This window comes from Lissotriton vulgaris, chromosome 1_1 (assembly GCF_964263255.1).
Source record: "Lissotriton vulgaris chromosome 1_1, aLisVul1.2, whole genome shotgun sequence".
Classification (NCBI taxonomy): domain Eukaryota; kingdom Metazoa; phylum Chordata; class Amphibia; order Caudata; family Salamandridae; genus Lissotriton; species Lissotriton vulgaris.
In genome coordinates, this window is record NC_141685.1 from 1,984,406,553 (window position 1) to 1,984,428,377 (window position 21,825).

At 43.6% G+C, this 21,825-nt stretch overlaps 1 protein-coding gene across 1 annotated transcript in view; it reads left to right on the forward strand.

Annotated features, from left to right (window-relative positions):
* LOC147751480 (cadherin-related family member 3-like) overlaps positions 1-21,825 on the forward strand; it is an 853,888-nt gene that overhangs the window by 64,029 nt on the left and 768,034 nt on the right. The window contains exons 2-4 of the mRNA XM_086933301.1: positions 2,804-2,971; positions 3,331-3,513; positions 16,578-16,666. Of these exons, the coding sequence (XP_086789427.1) occupies positions 2,804-2,971; positions 3,331-3,513; positions 16,578-16,666 (440 nt within the window). The remainder of the gene's footprint in view (positions 1-2,803; positions 2,972-3,330; positions 3,514-16,577; positions 16,667-21,825) is intronic.

The window sequence follows — 21,825 nt, forward strand, 5'->3', positions numbered from 1 at the left end:
GTAAGTTTCAGATACTTCTTTGGAGGGAAAACTACAGATGTTTCTTCCACTTTAAAACTTGCACCAGATCTAAATCTAGGGACCTCATACCCACCCTTCTGTACACTCCTGGACCTGTGGATGCTACGGAAGAAGGACTGCCCAGCTGGACTGCTGCACTGGACCTACCTGGACCTGCTGGGGACTGTCTGAGAATGAAGACTTGACCTGCTCATTCAACCCCAGGCTAAAACGACTCCATGGGTCATCTGAATGGCCTCCTGTTCTGAGCTACAGGGATATACCAAGCTCCAGAGACCTGTCTGCAACTGCCCAGCTGACCTGTTGTGCTGGACCTGACTGGACCTGTAGCTGGACTTGCCCATGCCCTGCTGGCTTCTGCAGGAGTGAGTTCCTGATCCTCAAGTGGTGTTTTCTAGGTCCTGGACCCTTGTTGTGGCATTGGTTGAGTTCCTCCTGGAAGAAAAGGAGAAATCATGAATTTTGGCTGCTTCATGGCCATGAACTGGCAGGTTCACTCTATTATCTTCCCACCTGTGCGTACCTCCAACACAAAGCTCTGGTAAATACGACTCTTCGTGCTACAGCGACCGTCAGTGACAACCAGCAACGCAAGATCTGCACTTTTGCAATACAGCATCAACAGCCCACGGTGACCGCCGAAGCTAAAGCAATGATCGTCCATGACAGAATCTTGTGTTACAGTGTCGACCATCCACGACGCTCTATCTGCTACTTATAGCCTCCTCCAACACGAACTGAACTCTTCACACTGGACTTTGAAAAGACAACTTTTTCAGCTAGACCAACCTGGCCCCTGTATCTGGCCTGCACACCATTGTGTTTGGCCTGGACCAGGAAACTACAAATGAGGCTTTGTGATTTTAGACACTATACTTACCGTAACACTTTGAAATTGCTTCTCTCTGGTTCTACTGATAGGATTTTTGTAATTTTGGTGTGAAAAGATTTACCTCATTTTGCTCTATTTTTCTATCAAATTGGTGTGAGATTTTTCTTTTGTTGTGTTTTCACTTTAGTACTGTACTGATGCATACATTATTTACACATTGCCTATAAATAAGCCTGACTGCTTTTGTGCCAAGCTACCAGAGGATTGAGCACATGTTAAGGTAATTACTTTTTGTGGTTCACCCTGATGTGGCTGTTGTTTAAGTAAGGTTTTACTCCCCTCAACCAACAACCCAAGTTACACGGTATGTAACCAGCAAGAAAACCGTTACAGGTTCCAATACCAACAAAATAACAGCATAGAAAAATGTGCTTGTCACAGTCCCCTGTGTATTATCTGCTTATCTCCTTTCAATTTTTGTATGTGACTGTACAAGACAAAATGTGTACTAAAGAGCGCTGTGTTCATCCTTCAGGTAGAAGGCTCAAATCCCTGTTCAATTGTTATCTAAGTCATCCACCCGCTCTAGACACACTTTATGTAACCTCTAGGTTCCATTCTTTTCCCAAACCAGCTGGTCCATATTTTGTACGTAAATCAGTGGATTTATTTGGTACCTGAGGTTAACAGGTTTCGTTCACAGTAATAAACAGAGCGTGTTTGCTTATGGCGCGAAATTCAGAATGAAATATCTATGCTTGAGGTCTCATGTCAGAATATTATTGCGATAACTAAATATGTTAACTGTTTAGCCTTTATACAGAACACGTGGTTTTCGGGTTCTAATACCAAATTCAATAATGTTCAGTGGTGCATAGGTGTGTATATACCCATTCTTCACTTTCTAATTCCAGTAAAATCGCTCAGTTTGTTAATTAATGTGTTGCAAAGATTTGCCTGTAATGTGCTGCACACTATTTCAAATAAAGGCAGGTCGTTAACAGAAGGAGAAGAAATTGGATTTTTGTTGTGCACCACTTGCAAGACCATAGAAGATCGATGTGGCTGACATGTTTTACCTTTGATAGTTGTTTTATGTGATAGCTAATAAACTTTCTTCAAACTGTGTAAATCCTGAACGTTACAGATTTCAATGGGGACAGGACAAAATCACTATTTCAACCATCTGGAGCCACTAACAGATTTGCTTTTGAGCCTAGGAATGTAAACAGCCGTTTCTAAAACAATAAGACAAGATACATGTTCTCCAAGCAATTCTGAACATGTGAGCTTTGCATTTTACAAAAGCCACTTCTGCAGGGGCCCATGAGGGGCCTTTTAATACTTGACCATTATGCTGCAGAGTTACCCATTATGGCCTTGCCTGTATCCTGTGTAATTTCTGACTTTTCTTATGCCTACACGGTCGTGTAGTTTTAGCTGGAGGTTGTTAGTTGGCACCAGTAGTATCGAGCATGTTACATATGAGTTCATGCCTTGCTTAATTCTTTTCTCTGGTACTCTGAAACCATGCCAGCACCAGCTCATGAATATTTTGTATGTGAGACCAACCCTTACTTTATCTCACAAGTAACTTAAAAGGGAATACGGACTGGGAAACACTCACCCACAGATGCTGAATATGGGGCACGACATGTGCTTTGTAAAAGTGCCGATCGTCCCACAGAATGCCCTCCACTAGACGCTTTGAATATAGTCCACAGTCCTTATGAGAAAGTGACACGTCCCCTGAGGTGTTAAATACATTATTTTAAAGCCAGCTGAAAAGTTTTTCAGTAATTGAAGATGCAATATGTTTCTGTGATTAGATCCAAACTGGCACTGTTGTGTCCACCTAATCTATGTTTTCAATGCTCCTGGCAACATGCTTTATTGGGTCTTAGTTATTTTCGAGTTCGTTGGAGTAATATGTCTATGTTTCCTTCCCAGTGATAAGCAAGAATGAAGCTCGCCTACTGTTTACCGCAAACCCTGTATTTGTAACTGAGAACAGACCCCCCAATGAAGTCATAGTCACGGCCGATGATCGCGATGTTCCTGTTGTTGGGACGGTGTATGTCATATCAGGAACTCCAGATGAATTTTCAATTGATGCACGTGAGTACATTTTTATGACATGTTATACTACGTGGGGACATAGGGGTAGTTTAATAAACGACAGATAAACATTCACTTTGCAGACACATATGAGAGGTTGACTTTCGTGCACAGTTAATTGTGTTTATTTTAATAGTCGAAATAGCCAGATCTTGTCCGCAGACAATGTCTTAATTTAGTGCAAAACGTTGTTCTTTGTGAAAAGAAAAACATAAGAAAGCAGTAGCTAGAAACCGTGTCCACGCCAATTAGGGAGTTTTCAATACTCTCAGATTTACAGATGTTCATCCCAGTTAAGGGTGTCTCGATGTTGCTGTAAATTGTATGGTAAGGTGCTGTGTGCTTCGTTTCATCTCCAGTCAGTGGGACAATAAGAACAACGAAGACGTTTGACTATGAAGCCGATGGCAGAAGATATGAGCTGGTTGTTGAGTCAAGAGATGCGGCATCCGTCGCTGTTGCTCGAGCAATTCTTATCGTCAATATTGTGGATGAAGAAGAAGCTCCTGAATGTTTCAATGCAGAGTTTGCCGCTGGAACAGGTGAGTTTCTCATCACACTAAAATATTTTCCATATGTAAATATTGAACAGGACATTAGATTGACAGCCTAATTTGATTACTCTCGAAGACATAATGGTTCTTTCTTTCAGTCTTTTGGGGGGAATGTATATATATAGGCGGACTCGATCCGAAGGTATCAGAGAGCTTTACATGAGCACCAGTTGCCTTACAGACGGACACATTCATTTTGTTAGGCGAGATTTAGCGATTTGCCCAGAATCACAAGATGTTCAGTATTCCTGCCGAAACCTGAACCCCATTTTCCAGCTTCAAGTCGACTACTCTAGCCTTTAGGCCACATCCTCTCCCCATTCGTGACCAGCCTCAGTACTATAAGAGTGGATTTCTCTATAGATAGCATTTTACAATTAATTTTTGGATACTAAACATAATTTTATCACATATTATGTGCAAAACTTCATAGGAAGGTTGGTCGCTCCTGGATTAGGAGCATTTTAGAAATGAATTGAAAGCCACAGGAAAAGGCAGTTGTGTAAGTTCCCAGAGGTCCCTACATTTAATTGGAATATAAAACATTTACTCTGCATTAAATGAGTACATTATATTGATTTATGTTTATGATTGTTCTACTGGACCTCAAAGATAATGAATGATATGGAACATTGTCCATGTTTGGAAATGTCTTCCTCCACTCACTCAAAATAAGCATGTTTCTAATCTCCCTGAACCTTCTAGTATCTGCTGTGCAAGTCCTAGACATCCCCAGGCTGGACTTTTGGAATGTTACTGTAACAGGTGCCCATCAAGAATCTCTCTACCTGCCAAAGGCGATCTTACACTCAGCCGATAGATAAGTCCCTGAAGTTGCAAAGGTGTTTGTGTGAGTCCAGTATAGGTTTGGTAGGAGAAGGCTATTCCTCCATTAAACAAAATCCATGCTTAAATTGAAATAAAAACTTTCCCCATGTGCTTGTGTATTCTACATGATTGGAGAAAACAAAATGCTTCTCTTACTTTATGCCTACCTCATGGAGGCATACATTTTTGGCACAAACCTGTCTACAAATTTAGGGATTCACGTAAAAACACATGGATAGTTGCAAGCAAAGACGCATGTACCACCGATTGGACTCCTCCTTAACCCAAAGTAGTACAAAGTAGAGCGCAGAGCTACTTTGCATTCATGTAAGGTTACTTTCTCACATAAATTATATTTTGCTATTGACATTAGTCAATCAATCAATCAACTCGGAAATATAAAACACCTCTACTCACCCAAAAGGCTATCCAGGTGCTAGGTACTTGCAGGGATCGTTCAAAATGCCTGGTCTTGAGTTCCTTTCTATATTCCTGAAGAAAGGAAGATGTTTAGAACTAAAGGGGAAGGTCTGTCCAGGACTTGACAATGAGGTAGGAGGTGGAACATCCGCCACTGTAGCTACAGAGGATGCAGAGAGTGTGTGTGATGGTAAGGGAAGGAAAGCGCAGGTGTCTGGAGAGTTGGTGTAAGTTGGTTGATGCGTGCTGGTCCATAGTCATGTAGGAGCTTTAGGCATGTGTCAGCATTTTGAATTGGCATCTTCTCTGGTTGGGGAGTCAGCGGAGGTTACTGCGGTGGGTGGTGATATAGTTCAGTTTGGGGAGGTACAGAATGAATCTGGAAGCTGAGTTCTGAATTGTCTGGAGTCTCTTCAGGAGTTAGGTGGTGATTCCTGCATACAGTTCATTGCCGTTGTCCAGGCGGCTGGTAACTAGAGCTTGAATGATAGTTTTCCTGGTGCTGACAGGAAAGCATCTGATGATCCTATGGAGCATACAGAGGGTGTGGAAGCAGGTGGAGGAGACTACGTTGATCTGGCATTTCAAGGTAAGTTTGCTATCCAGGATGATGCTCAGGTTGTGGGCGTGTTCTGTCAGTGTGGGTGAGGGTCCTAGAAGGGAGGTCCACTAGGTGTCATTCTACGGGGAGGTGTTGTTCCCAAAAATCAGCATTTCGCTCATGTTCTTGTTGAGCTTCAGGCAGTTGGTCTTCATCCAGTGTGTGAAACTCGTCATACAGTTGTGGAAGCTGGTCTCAGTGGTGGAGGGATCTTCTGAGAGCAAGAGGATGAGCTGGGTCTCGCCTTCATAGGATATGATGTTGAGGTCATGGGTTCTGACAATGTTAGCCGGGGGCTTCATGTAAGTGTTGAACAGGGTGGGTTGAGGGATGAACCTTGAGTTATACCATAGATGGTGCTCTTGGGTTCTGAGGTGAAGGGTGGGAGGCTGATTCTCTGGGTCCATCCTGTGAGGAAGGATGTGATCCACTTGAGAGAATCTCACTGGATCCCGATGTGGTGGAGTCTCTTGAAGAGTGTGTGGTGGGATATAGTGTCAAACACCGCTGAGCGGTCTAGGAGGATCAGGGCCTCTATTTTTACCTATCAAGAAGGGTCCTGATGTAATTTGTGGCATTGATCAGAGCAGTTTCGGTGCTTTGGTTGCTGCAAAGATCATATTGGGAGGTGTCCAGCAGGTAGTTTCTCTCCAGCTCTGAGTTGGCAGTTGATAGGCTTCTTAAGGACTTTGGTGGGTAATGGCAGTAGAGAGATGGGGCAGTAGTTTTTGAGTTCACTGGGGTTGGCAGAAGTTTTCATGAAGAGTTGTGTGACCTCTGCATGTTTCCATCCGTCGATGCGTTGAGAATGGAGGTGAGTTTGCTGCTTATTTCCTTGCTCTCGAGGTTGAAGCAGTGGTGCGGCCAGGGGTCCACGGGTGCTCCAAAATAGATGGAGTTCATGGTGGCTGTGGTGCTCTAAGTGGTGAGCTGTTCCCATGCGGTGAGCGGGTGGTTGTGGGTGGCATCCATTGATGTGATGAATTTGTGAAGGTTGCTGTGTTGGGGTTCAAATTTACTGTAGATACTGGATATCTTGCTGTAGTAGTAGTCTGCCAGCGTGTTGCCCAGGTCCTGGGAAGGAAGAATTTGTTCTCAGTGGCTGAAGGGGTTGAGAACTCTCTGACGATGCTGAAGTGGTCCTTGCTTTACTGCAGTTCAAAAGGCTGCCTCTTTTTCGTTTCTTTTAGGCACTGGTGTTATTTGCTGAGGGCTGACTTCACTGTGGCTTAGTCTGTGATGACTGTGCTAGTTCGCCATCTTCTTTCAAGCCATTTGCAGTAGCATTTTATACTCCTGAGATCTGGTGTATACCAACTGGCTTGTTTGGTGGATCTGCTGGTCCGTCTGCTGTTCTTGGTTGGCTTGATGGGGCCCCCCTCTGTTGGTGCAGTTATGATCCAGGCAGAGAAAATCTGGATGACCAGTTCAAGGTTGTTTGCAGGGTAGGTCTGGGTGGTGTTGCGGGCATCCACCCATTGGGTCGCTGTCACTTTGTTCCAGCTGTGGTGGGATGAGCTGGGCATAGTGGTGGTGCATGGTAATGCTGCGTTGGTGAAGTGGATGATGGCAGGGTCAAGTGAGTTCAGTGGCATGACTGTACTTGACTCTGTCACTGGCCATGAAGATTGGGTCACACATATGTCCTGCGCTGTGTCTGGGATTGGTGACCAGTTGGGTGAGGCCGATGTTGCCCATATTTTCCATGAGTTTGGTGGAGTTTACATCTTTGGTGTCATCAGTGTGGTAGTTAATGTCACTGCGGAAGATGCAGATCTTGGAGTTGATGATGAGTGGGGCGATTAATTGGTTTATGCCTTTGCCGAAGCAGGGGCCCAGAGCTGTGAGGCGGAGTATCTGTGGCTGGCTGGAGGGCCAGGATTTCTGGTGCTGAGCATTGTCCAAGCTCAGAAAGGTGCAGATGGGCTTGCCTTTGTTGCACCGGTGGCTGGTGGCGATTAAGTGGTTCATTAAGTAGGACGGAGAGTTGCTGGGAGGCTGTGGGAGGGCTTTAAGGAGGGAAAATAAAGAGCAGGGATGGATCAGGCAATGGGGAGAAACCAGGCAGAGCAATAGAAACAACAATCAGGCAAAACAAGCAAAGAAAGAAAATCTGACATATAGAGTGCACTAAGGGCATGCCAAACCCAAAACACCATGGAACAAATCAAAGCAAGGCAACGGCGGCAGGAAGGGGATCAGGACGCAGAGTCTAGTCTATCAAGATTTTGCATCAGTTGAAGTCATGTTTTTGTGAATTCCACTAGTCCAATGCTTTGATAAAACCACACCCCAAATGTTAATTTTTGGCACATTAAGGGCTATCTATTAATGCACATCCCACTTCAAGATCATATTGCAGTCTGAAGGTATATTAGAAAATATGGAGAGATGTTAATTTTTCAATACAACTTCTCAATCTTTGGTTGCATTTCTAAAATGGATGAACAAAAAGCAGATATTTTTAAAATTGAAAATGTTGTCCTCAATGTCTGGAGGCTAACAGTATCAAATATGCGTGGGGTTACCAATGGAATGTGGTTTGCACAATTTATTATGTAATAAGAATGCAGATTTTAAAATTGTGGTTGACTCCCTATATATGATGCATTGTTCATTTGATGACAGATACACTCAGGACTGTATGGAATCTATAAAAGCTGTACATGTTCTAATTCTGTATAAACTAAGGAATCTATTGGTGTAATACAGATTTCCCTTGTCATGAATAGCAAGCTAGTAGAGCACCAGGAACATGACATTTGTGTTGTGTTGTGTTGCCCTTGCGTTACCTTTGTGTGATGCAAAGAGCAATGCAACACTGTGATGAATCTGCCCCAAACCATCTGCCAATCTCCCATGTTGGGTGGAGGGACATCACCCTTGAGTATCAAGAACACTCACCTGGAACTTGGAACACCCAATTCTGCCTGACCTAAGACTAGATGACCCTGTGATGAGATGTAGATCACCTGGAGAGAATGAGGTCCAGTGTGGATCCTGCCAAGTGGATCCCAGGAGTGAAGTGTGAGGTTCAAGTCCATTAGGACAATCACACTAATCGGACTGTTTGCCTGTGTGTGCTGTCAAAGCCCATTTCTGCCAGTTGGGGGCTATGATGAAGAATAAGGGTCATCCTCCTTGGTGCTGTGACCAGAGAAGGGTCATCACCCTGTGCAGCATTGTGACCTGAGGAGGATTGTCGCCTTATTGGTACTGTTTGCAACTCTTGTATGCCAGGTGGGTGTCATAGAGAAGATTGAAGGCCATTGTCTTCATGCATTGCTGTGATGAGAAGAGGGCTGTCGCACTGTGCAGTGCTGCAACCTGGACTGCTGCCTTGTGTACCATTGTTTGCAGCTCCCGGTAGGCAGGTGTAGGGCTTCGGTAAAGTGAAAGGGCCCTTACCCTGAGGCAGTGTGCAACAATTCAACTACCCAAATACAGGAGCACCCAAGAGCTGCCACCAGCATCAGGTAGTCTTACTGAGTGAACGTAGCAGTGATGGGAAGCATGCCATCCTGACCATAGGGCCCAGATCTCTGATGATCACTGGGCCAAAGGCGCGTACTTGGACACTCTGTTCAACACTCCTACGAAAGTGGGTAGAACTGAATACTGAGCCACATTTTTATCTAGGTCAGAACTTGCACTGACTTACACATAGGCTCTACTGTATTTAGTGTTTATTTTTTGTGGTATTTTGTGGTGTTTTATCAACTTTTAAAATCAGGGTACGTCAGTGTGGTTCACTGACAGAACAACCACCACAAAAAAAACGACGAAAAAATATTGAGGGAAAAATATAGGATACAAAAATATTAACTCCCTATTCTTAAAAAGGTAAGTACAGAAATATTCAAATGAACATATTGTTTATAATAACAAAGTTGTATTAAATATCGATTTAAAAAAAAATATGTAATTTAAAATACTAAAATAAATATATATTAAATACTAACATTAATTTATACAAAATAAATATAATTAAATGTATATTTTAACAAATACAACAAATAAACTTCCTTTTAAAAATGTAAACACACACACACACATATATTAACATACATATATATGTAAAACAAATAAATAAACTAATACTTTAAATATTATTATAATGAAAAAAATTGTAAATAACTAACATTATAAAAATATATGCATACATACTTAAATATACCAAAAAACTAAAACATTACAAAAAGGAGACCAAATCAAATTTAAATAAAAATTAAACAACACATTTCTTAAATTGAATAAAAAATATTTTACAAACAAAAAAGATTGTAAATCATAAATATTATTATTATAATAAATCAAACACATAATTGTATAAATGATACCAACATAAAATAAAATATTACACATTAAAATAAATACATCCAAATTGCCCACTACATAAAAAAATGCTACATTAAATAAATATGAAAATAACGACTCCCACCTAGCATAACACAATAGTAAAACATGTTTTGAATATTTCCCACAAATAATATTTAATAATATAAAATAAAATTACATAAAATATAACTGTGCACAATACTACATTTACATTTCCCACTACAATTAACCCACAATAATAAAAAAAAAATTAACAAGATAAAAAAAATCCCATTAAACACATTGCAACAATAGGAAAATTGTTGAATTGCACAGGTGTAAAATGTACTATTCCCACTCCAATTGGTGCAAAAGTAGGTAACATGTTGGATTACGGTGCAGTAAAATGTACTGTTTCCACTTCAGTCAGTGCAACAGTAGGGAAAGTGTTGGATTTAAAAATGTAAAAAATGTATTATTCCAACGACAGTCAGTTCTACATTAAAAAGCAAATAACATGTCTACAAAAACTAATTTTGAAAACAAAATGAAAATATAAAAAATGTATATTTAAAATGTTATCTATAACATGTAAATAAACAATGAAAATTAAAACCTCATTATAATAGTACAAACATTAATAATTAAATGCAATATTAAAAAGTATTTATTAATGCATGAAATACATAACATAAATATAGTTTTAATTTCATCTTACCATCTACCGCTACAAAATTGCAACCAAAACCTAATACTAAAATAAAAAACACACATATTTTACAATATTAACACAACATTTGTATTAGCAACAAAAATAATATATTTAACTAGAAATTATTAACTATGCAATTACATTTATTTAACTTTCCACAACATACCTCTACAAAATGTACAGCATGCTTCTAAAATGTTATAATAGATGTAATTCTTAATTAACACATTAAATATAAAAAATCATTCTTAATTTCTTTTTCATTATTTATATCTTAAAATTGATTTTGTTCCCACCCAATACCCATATAAACCCCACCTAAAATAAAAATAAACTTACAAAAATGACTTAATTCATTTTCAATTAAATACTTTATATTAATACAAAAATAATTATGCATGAAGGTATTTCCTAGTGTCTTTACATGGCACACTTTTATGAATGTATACCCATGGAGGCAGTGTGTGGAGTTCTGCATGTGTGTGTTTACTCAGCACGTTATTATGTATGTGTGCCCATGGCAGTAGTACATGGAAAGCTAAATGCAGGTTTGTGTGCAGTGCTAAGGATGTGTGGTTCCCTGGTATGGTACAGTGTGTGGGACCCTTGGCTCTAGATTGGGAACCCTAGGACTGGCTGGAGGAACATGTGGAAGTAGAGGATTCCACTCAGGCAGATTTGTGGATTGCTGCTTTCATGAGAGGTGGGTGGAACTCACACCGGTGGAACTTCTAGGACTCTAAATCACCATCAGCCTAGCTTAAATGTTAGCTCACATAACTGGGAAATAACAACAGACACGTGCTGAAAGGGTACCTTGCTCAGAGCTCATGGTAAGCCGGGCCCTGACACATCAGGTGAAAAATGCCTCCAAAAAAACATTTAGGCCCATTAGCTCCACTTCCACACAGCCCCATGACATGGGTTCTGATACATACGTTTTCGTGAAGTGCATGCTCCAGGACAGCAATGCCATTGCAACTATGGGCCTGATTTAGAATTTATCAGAGAGGGTACTCCATCACAAATGTGACAGAATAGCCTGCCCAACAAACCTTTTGTCCACCCACCTTACTTAGGGATGGTGGACCTTATGTTTTCCATCAACTGGGCTCTATGTGGCTCAGTGACAGAATTTCTTTCCATGGAGTGGTGTACTTTAGAAGAAGGGTCGTTCACTGCCTACCCTATTTACGATGGACTATGTAATGTCTTTTCTCTTTTTCTGTCCGTCGCCACCATGAAAAAATGCTGGGAGATTGGGAAAAAATTACAATGACCCCAATAACCCTGGGAGAAAACTCCCACAGATGCAAGAGATTGGTTCCCTTCAAAGTACAGAGTTGATGGAGGTAATTATTGACGGATTGTACTCTATACCACCACACTCTAAATCAGGCCTTATGTCCTTCAAGATTTCTAAGAAGTTTTTTTTACATACATTAGATATGTTTGTTTCCACCAACATCATTAATTTAAACCAATATACTTAGGCACGGTGGCTATTTCTTGATAAATAGAGAAACTAAACATAAGAGGAGCACAAAACGTATTTTGTGTAGAGATATCGTTTAAACAGTTCATGTTTTAAAATCTGCATTTATAATCACGATCCCCTTTCTTTTTATAGTCATAGTGCTTTAACATACAAGGAAGCAAAATTAGAAATTCTATAAATATAAAATTAAATTAAATTAAATTAAATAGTAACTAAAATGTAAATCCATGACTAAATCACAATCTATGTAAAGTTCAACGATACAAAGATTTTGCGCAACCAAATGAAGCCGCTAGCAAACAGAATTAATATTAATATAACATTAAACAAATATCAAATACAACATGAATAATCAGAATGGCCTTCAAGGGCACCCCAAAGTGACAACAATACATGTTGTACTGACTTAATTTGTGCATTTAAACAATCTACACTGTATCTTCTAATATAAAATGTGCTGTCTGATTTCATCAAAAGTCAAATTATTTGTAATAACATCTCAGTTTAAAGAATTGACAGTGAAGAAAAACATGCACAATAGGTGAAATTGACAACAAGATGCATCTAGAAAACTATTGCAGCAAAAAATTCAAGAGGAGATTATTTTTGATTTAAATTCATAGAAATATGACTCTCATGTTAAAGACACTTGAGGGCCCATTAGGATGACAGGCGGCCTTTGTCTGCCCGCCATCCCATCGTATATAGTGACCACTCGCCATAAGGGTGGGGGTCCTGTGCCTACAATTAGGATGCACCCTCCACAGTGGTGGGCGCATACAGCATTCCTGACAGTGTGGCGGGTAAGGCACTCAGCACCGCCCGCCACAATCCCAGGAAGGCATGCTGTGCACTTCCATGCACAACATGGCAGGCACTGCGCGGTGCCTGCCATGCTGTGGCAGAACCCTTTTCCGCCCAGTCGCAAGGCGACCGGGGCGGACGGTCTTTCCGTCTGCCGCAGACCCCCAGCCATAAAAATATGGCGGGGGTCATTCCGGCACGGATGGCGGGCGGATCACCCCCGCCAGGCTGGCGGTGGCTACCGCCGGCCTGACAGGGGCGATCCAACCGCCATCCTAATGGGGCCATTGGGGTCTATCAGGATGTAGGGCGGATCGCCACCGCTCGCATGGCAGTGGCAATCCGTCCTACATCCTACCCCGCCTGCCACCCATTTCCCCCCACCATATTAGTATGGCGAGGGGACTCCGGCAGACGGAAAGACCATCCGCCGTTTTTCCGCCAGTTGACCAGTCGACCAGGAGGAAAAGGGGCTATATATGGTGGCGGTGTCTGCTAGACACCGCCATCCATATAAGCATGGGAGCGGGAAGCAGCTTTTCTGTGGCAGCATTGCCGCCATGGAATGGATGCAGATTATGCTTTTGGGGGCCCGTTGCGGGCCCCCAGTGTATTAGGGAGGTGGGTGGTGCACATGGAGGGTACCTTTGTCATAGACATGGTGGCAGGCACCTCGCCGTGCCTGTCACCTTGCGCATGACAATGCTGGGAATGGAGGATGCCACCGCCACGGTGGCAGTGGCATTCTAATCGCCGGTGCGGGACTGCCGCCCTACCGGCTACTGGTCCCAGCACCGCTAGGGTGACAAGCGGAGGAAAGTCCGCCCGCTATCCTAATAGGCCCCTTAGTAGTGGATTATCCATCTCTTTGGAGACATTCATATTGGTTTGCAAAGTGCCACCATGGCGGTCGCATCATGCTAGGTTAACATTGCGTTGGGTGTTGCTGGCTACAGCACCCGCCGCATGGCTCAAAATGCATGTAGTGCATTTCCCTGCACTATGTGTCAGGCATCACGCGGTGCATGCCACCACCTCTCCCAACACAAGGGGGGCCCGCAACAGGGCCCCAAAACCAATCGCTGCCAGCCTTTCAAGGGCAGTTTACCCTCCACGGATAGGCTGGCTACGGCCAGCATTGTAATTTGGCGGACGGTGCATTTTACAGATGCTGAACACTCTGCTGTACCGATTGCCTGTGGGGGAAGTGTGGCGGGTGGTCTCTGCGACCACCGCAGTCCGAAGGCGATTCCCCCGCCATCGTAATTTAGTGGTCGAAAATTGCTGTCAGATGGCGGAGGGCCCACCACCGCACGGCTGGCGGTGGCGGGCCTTCCGCCATCGTAATCACCCCCAGTATTCTTGCAATTTGTTCTTCACATAGTGAAATCTTCTTCCCTGCAATCTCTTGTTTTGTTTTGGGTAGAGGGGGAAATGGGGTGTAACCCTTACCCACATTGGAAAGTATTTTACTCCTGCTACTGACAGCAGAAAAGTGGGTGTTGTTGGAAGGTGGATTATTAGCAGGGATAAGTTTGCACCTACCACTAGCAATATGGCCATCAACAGAATATAAGGCCCAGTCAGTCTTAATAACTTAATAACTTATTCCCTTGCTCAACCCTTGGTAGCTGACTGCGTGCAAGCAGGCTTAACTTAGGAGACATGTCTAGAGCATTTAAAAACACCAATACATTAAATAAGTAAGACACAACACACACAAAAAATCTAACAACAATTTATAAAATTTGGAAATACTTTTTTGATAAAAATGACACAAAAATTACAGAATTCCAATATAGGGAATCGGGAATATGAAGTTTTAAAGAAAAAACACTTTCTAGTGCTTAAAAAAAATTGCACAAAATTGGGGTATCTGGTCATGCTTGACCTGGACAAACTCAAAGTTTGAGGTCGACCGCGATCGAGCCCTGGTGAGATACACTAAACGGGAGGCTTTGGTCAAAATTTTACCTTCACACTTTGAAACTTTTCTGTAGGATTTTCTCTTGATGTTGAGCAGGCCTCTCCAACAGGCCTGATTTGCAGTGGCTTTATCGGATTGGTTCAACTCCAGAAAGGCTTAAGCCCCGGAGCTTTCAGGGGGGTGAAACTGAAATTCAGGCTGGGTCGCAGTTCGACGTAGTCGGCTTGACTCTTGACATTGGGTTGATCACTTTGTGGAATTTTTTCAAAAATGTTCTCAAAAGTTTTCCAAACTTTAGGAGGTGCTTCCTGAAGTTACTTTTGAGGCTTTAAATCCATGGTTCCAGTCTCTGAGTTGCTCCTCAGAAGTGGGTACTACAGTTCTCATAATGCACCTGGCCAAATCTATTCAATTCCAGTTGAAGGTGGTCAGCTAGGTATTTCTTGCTGGAAATGATGCAGGTGGAGCTCTTTTAACTTGTTTCTTTCAAGGAATCTACTCCTTCTCTTTTGGAAGCAAGGCAAACTCCTTAGGGATGATGTTCCTAAGTGTGGAGCAGGTTCAGTCATTCAGAGTGCAGTCCTCTTGTTGTAGGCCAGGGTCCACATACTTATCCAGTGTTCTGGGGCAACAAGTGTGGGGGGGGGCACCCATTACCAATGGGTTACAGAGTGCCTCCCAGAAGTATGACAAAGTGTGGCATGTTCTTGTCCCACAAAGCGCTGTAATTTATTTAAAATTCACGATGGAGAACTGTTCTCCTTGGGGTTAAGATCTGGCTAAGCAAACCTCGTGGTGTGGCTCATTTCACTTAACTCTCCCCTTCCAGACCTTCTGCAAATTCCATTCCTGGGGCATCCATCTGACTGGATTCTACAGGTAGATGGGGGAGGCCTGGCTTGCATCCTTACTGTCCTGTTTCTTTGAAGACCAGCATGTTTACCCAGCCTCCTTCATGGCCTGATCTCTCCAGCTGCAGATCTCCCCCACCAAATATCCTATGTCTCTGCGCAGGCAACTGATCACCTTCATCAGAGCAATTTGGCTAAGCTGTCAAGGCGGGCCAATCAGAGAGTCTGCTAGAAGGCTGGATTTTGGCTCACAGAAATTAATGTTTCTATAACTTCTTTACTGTACTAGTTATGATAAATTCAACAGTGGCAAGTTTGGGGATTTAGCGACAGCTTCCAGGCGATAGCGACCGGTGTGGGGCCCGCTTTGCATGTCAGCGATATTTATCGTTAATGACATGCAAAGTGGGCGTACCCAAACTGGTAGCGACTGAAAGCAGTGGCTAACACAGCTTTCGCCTATTAGCAATACCCGTGATGCGATAAAAAAAACGCCCGCTAACTGCGATTAGCACCAGGATTTTACACCTGGTAAAAATCTGACTTAGCCATAATAGTCAATGGGAGGTTTATTCCACGGCTAAGCCCCCACCTGCCTATTAGCGAGATCTTCCTTAGCGATAGTATTTTTATCACTGGAAATCTCACGTTAAAGATGGGATTCGCCGCTATCGCTGGATTTGTTATCGCCGTGTAGAGAAACGTTGGTAATACTGCGCAGTTTGCGATAATTATTGCAAGTTGTTTGCTAATATGCCCCAAAGTGACTTGTGTGCACTTCTCAAAACACTAATAAATATGGAAATGCACTATTGTCTCCTTACTGCACCTTTAACGCTTCTAGAGTTTTGTTTTTTTTGCAGATGTGGCACTAAATAAACCTAGAAACCCACGGAAGCATAAAGGAATACAGAGTGACAAATGTGCTGTTTGAAATAGTTTAAAAATCGCAATTTTGCTGATAAACATATCTATATTTGCATTGATATGTTTCAAATACTGATCTGTAATTGACATACAAGTAACTAATGAACATCTCAACACACCGTTGTTTAGTGTGAGCCCACAAAATGTAATATTATTTTTTTTCACAGCACTTAAATCCATTGATGAGAATTATCCCATCCTCCTCCCTTTCTATTCTGTGGATGCCAGAGACCAGGATATTGGTGATTTACTCACAGTAAGTGTCTTTGTTTCTTAGATATAAATTTGGTAACTGCAGTTCGATTTCAATCTGCGTGAATGTTTGTTAATTGAAAGGAAACTATCACATGACATGCTGAGATAATTAGTTTACCTGATGAATGTCTTACACAATGTTTGGGATGATTCAGTTTAAGCAAACATTAAACCAACTAACTCCTTCAGCATAAAATATTATTTAAAGCTTTTCTTATCCTTTCTAGTCCATTGGACGCCTTAAGCTTGCTTAATCATTTTTGAATGTCTGCAGCGACATCTAGAGGAAACAAGAGAGTTTTTTATGCAGACACAGAGACAACTCTGCTTCTCCTGTCGCTCTACAGAAAATAGTGTTACAACACCATGCTAGTTTGGCTAATATTTACATTTAGATCTATTATGATTTGTTTTTTGTGGGAAGGCGAAGCCTATTCGTGTAAATAGAACTTCTCAGACATTTAGATTGATAAGTGGTACTCAATGTGCTGACTTGTGCGACCTTGGTTCTAGAATATGGTTTGGCACTTAATACCATGTCAAAAGTCATTGTAAGAATACTACAATTAAATATTAGACACGCATGAATGGTGGCCGTAGTTCCAAGGCAATTAGTTGAAATGCGCCATAGGCACATGAAGTGGTACATGTGACGTGAATAAATAATCGTGATTTCAAAACGACAATTAAAGCTTTATAAATGGGCTGTGCGGAGCTCGAAGAGTTCTTCTACATGGAACTCATGCAAAGTGCTGAAAAAACTCTGCTGCACTCCAAGGAGTTCCGAGAGCATCAGAGTGCAGAAAGTCGCGCTGCTCGAGCAGATTTTTAGCTCCTGGAGTTTCTCAGTAGTAAATCAGCATAAACGGCACCACATGCAACGCAAACGGCAGGTTTCTCAACATGAATGGTAGAGACCTACTCTGACTGCCCGCATGAAAAATCTCTCCCTGAGGTGGTCAAGCATATGATTTTTTTCCTCCTGCTCGCCAACTTGGCGAGCCATGTGAGAAGAAAAAACTCTGTTGCCGCTTTGCGGAGTTTTGCGGAACTCCATGTGGATGTGTTCAGAGTGGGCTGAACTCTGCAAACTCCGCAGACAGAGATGAATTCGTCACCCAACCCATATAAATATATGAATGATGCCCTGCCGGTCAGAGGCATATCATGGATGTGATATCGCCTGTTGCAAAATGGGGCCTAGATATCTATGGCTTGTCTAAAATGAGCAGGCTTGTGCACAGCATGCAATATATGTAGAGTGAATATGCATTAATGTATTTATGAACACTGCAAATGATTTTACAACAATGTATAAATGGCGTTTCATGTTGAATTAAATGCCCTAATGTTATGTTATGTTATGTTATTCAGAATTTGCAAAGCGCTCAACTACTCTATAGAGCAGGGGTACTCATAGAGCGGCCCGGCACGCATTCCTTGGCGGCCCGCGGACCTTGCAGACATCGTACCAGTTTTAAATTTTTTTTTTCAAGAGTGTCTGGAAACATCGCCGGTTGCAGCTGCCTGGACTCGGAGAGGCTCTACTCTAGGGGGGCCGGGAGATTCCAGCCATAGAGTGGAGCTGCAGGGGCCTCAGAAGAGGTGAAACAGAACAAAGCCTCATTAACACGTTAATGGTCTTTCAAAGACCTGTGAAGTGCTCGGGGCTGTGTGCATGTCAGGCAAGCTGTCTCATCCCGGGCTGCCACACACGAGGAGGAAGGGAGGAGGGCGGGGAGGGGGCCATTTGAACTCAATAGGTGTTGCACTCCTGAATGTGGCACATATATTTCCTCTGTAGAAACTCATGCTCCCCCGAGTAGCATTTGTTTTGTCAACACTGAGGGGATGATAGTCTGAGCCAGCCTTACTTGAAATCTCTGCCCCCCGGATTACACCTAATCTCTGCTGCAGTGGTCCAGCTGGCTCTCGTGCACCCTCTCCATTAGGGTGTCATTACTAATGTGCTGCAAATTTTGGGAAGGCTGGGGAAGGTGGTTCGATGTGTGCAGCAAAGAGCTCTTGCTTTTCGTGATATTTCAGAGGCGTCACTAGTGGGGTGCAGACAGCACATGGGGTGACACCACACCAATCTGGTTATGCTGTGTAAACTCTGGCAGTATTTCCAGCAGTCAAACACCTCGACTAGTCTCCCGTCCTCCTCGCACACGTGCAAACACACTTCCGAATCAGCTCGTCTCCCTAACAAAGCCAATCCCTTCAGATGCAGCGGCGAGAAGCTCCCCTCCAATTTGAGAGCATCACTCAGAGCTTAACTGTTGCACAGAAGGAGATAGACGCGCATCTTTAGGCATCCTTGGGCGTTCTGCTTCAGGAAGCACCCAGCAGAGCGAAGCTTGGTGTGTGAACACGGAGGTCATTTAACCAATCATGTAACATCGACAATGCCTTTAAATATGCGGTGTATACAATGCATACATGTTACAACTTCCTCACGACATATTAAAACATATCTGAGTAGGATAAGTGAGCCACTATGCAATAACATTTTAAAAAACACACAGTTTGAAAAACCTTTTATTTCACAAGTCTATTTGGTGGGTGAAGGGTACAGTCAAAATGTGTGTATGTTGGGGGGAGCGGCTATACATCATACTGTGCAAGCTCTTTCTCGGGTTAGTTAATTAATAAGGATTCCAACCATAGCCCACCCCTCACTCGGAGTTTCTAGTAAACCAGGGTTCCTACCTCATGCAAATAAGTCACTGTTACGAGAAACCATTCCCTAAAGCAAGGAGTGTCATTAATCGCAAATCTGTAGACGCTTGCATTATCCCGTCCGTCCCCGCCGTTCTCTAAGCGCTGTGAAGCAGCAGGGGATGTCTGCATATTAATGGCTGTGGTGCGCTGTCCAGTGTAGGGCAGCTCCCGGGGGCCCTATAAGACAGCGCCCTACACGCATGCAGCAGGGACTGAAGCCCCCTATCTTTTCTGTGTTTATCTGCACCTAAAGAATGTTGCTGATGCTGACCCATGTGGACTTCTTCTTTGAGGGAGGGAAAGACAGGGGAGGGAGGGAAAGAGAGGGAGGGGTCGAGGGAGGGAGAGACAGAGGGAGGACGAGGGAGGGGAAGAGAGGGAGGGGTCGAGGGAGAGACAGAGGGAGAGAGACGGAAGGAGGGAGAGAGGGATGAGACAGAGAGAGAGAGAGAGGAAGGGAGACAGAGAGAGAGGAAGGGAGACAGAGAGAGAGGAAGGGAGACAGAGAGAGAGAGGAAGGGAGACAGAGAGAGAGGAAGGGAGACAGAGAGAGAGAGGAAGGGAGACAGAGAGAGTGAAGGAGACAGAGCGGGGGAGGGAGGGAGAGAGGGAGGGAGACAGAGGGAGGGATGGGGACAGGGAGGGAGACAGGGAGGGAGACAGAGGGTGAGAAGGAGGGAGACAGAGAGAGAGGGAGGGAATGACAGGGAGGGAGGGAGACGGAGAGGGAGTGTGACAGAGAGGGAGAGAGAGAGTGAGAGGAAGAGAGACAGAGGGAGGGATAGAGACAGAGGGAATGGAGACAGAGAAGGAGACAGAGAGAGAGAGAGAGAGAGGGGGGAAGACAGAGAGAGGGAGGGAGACAGAGAGAGAGAGGGAGGAAGACAGAGAGATAGGGAGGGAGACAGAGAGAGAGAGATGTGTGTATGCTGGGTCTGGTGGCTCCGTGGATGAAGACACACGCAGCAGGGGCCTGTGTTCAACCTCATGGTCACAGGTTTTTTTTGGCTCTAGCCCCGCCTCCCCTCTCTCACTGACCTCGCCCCCACCATTGCGGCCCTCGGCCACAAACCACACCGTAAATTTGGCCCCTGAGAGAAAGTTTGTGAGTACCCATGCTATAGAGTGTCCTGGCCATATATCAGTCGATTGTCTGAGTCTCATATGCAGCTCATTCCAGAAGCGGTCCACCTGTACTGGAAAGAAACAGCTGCCTCTGCGAGAGTGGGCAAATTTGGGTACCTTCATCAGATGTTGTTGTGACGATTTTAAAATTCTACCAGGAGTGTAGAAGGACACCTGTTTCCTAATGTAGTGGGCTCCTGTGCCATGAAGCGCTTTAAAGGCCAACACAAGGGCCTTAAAATGAATTCTACTGCGAATGGGAAGCCAGTGTAAGTTCTTTAGATAGGGAGAAATCCGTACTCTAGAACACAACATATGAATGGCTCTGGCTGCTACATTTTGGATGACCTTGAGTTTGTTCAGAAGACTATCTGGTAGGCCCAAATATAGGACATTTGCATAGTCCAGTCTTGCAGTGATGAGGGCTTGGACCACACTCCTTCTGCGGGGGACCGATAGGAGGGGCAGAATCTTGAGAGCATTTTCAGGATGCCATAGCAGGTTCCTGCTACCGATTGAACATCTTTACCACTTGATTTCTCACTACTCCTGCTGATGTCCTAGGGGGTGACGTATCGATTGGCCAGCATCGCCTCAATGCATCAAGGATGAATGAGCCAAAAGAGAATCACTTTGGATTTCTCAGGGTTGCATTGTAGCTGGTTAAGTCTAAACCAAGCAAAAACCTTGCTTAAGCATTTGTTAATCCTCTCTCCTTCAAAATCCTCGCCCTTTTTACAGGTAAACAACAGCTGAGTATCGTCAGCATATGATATAATTGTTGCACCACAGGCTTCTGCCAGAGTGGCGAGGGGAGCCAGATGCAGATTAAACAGCAACAGGTTTAGGATGGAGCCCTGAGGGACTCCGACTTTCATGGGAGGCATGCAGGCCGTAAATGGGGGAGTCCAAACCTCCTGGCTTCTGTCATCCAGAAAGGAGGAGAACCATTCTAACACTGTGCCACCTAGGCCACACTCCCCTAATCTCTGTAGGCATCGGTCGTGGGGCACGGTGTCGAAAGCTGCAGACAAATCCAACAAAATCAGAGCTGCTCTCCCGTCTGTATCGAGAGGCTCTTTGATGAATTCGGAGATCTCGAGTAAAGCCGTCTCTGTACTGAAGTTTGCATGGAAACCATATTGGCTCACATGGAGAAGGGTGTTGGTTTTGGAAAATTCGGTGATCACAGAGTTCACATATTTTTCTATAGTTTTGGCAAAAAAAGGCAGGAGGGAAATAGGTCTGTAGTTAGATGTTATTGTGGAATCCACAGTTGGCGTGGTGCCTGTCACGTTGTGCATGCAAATG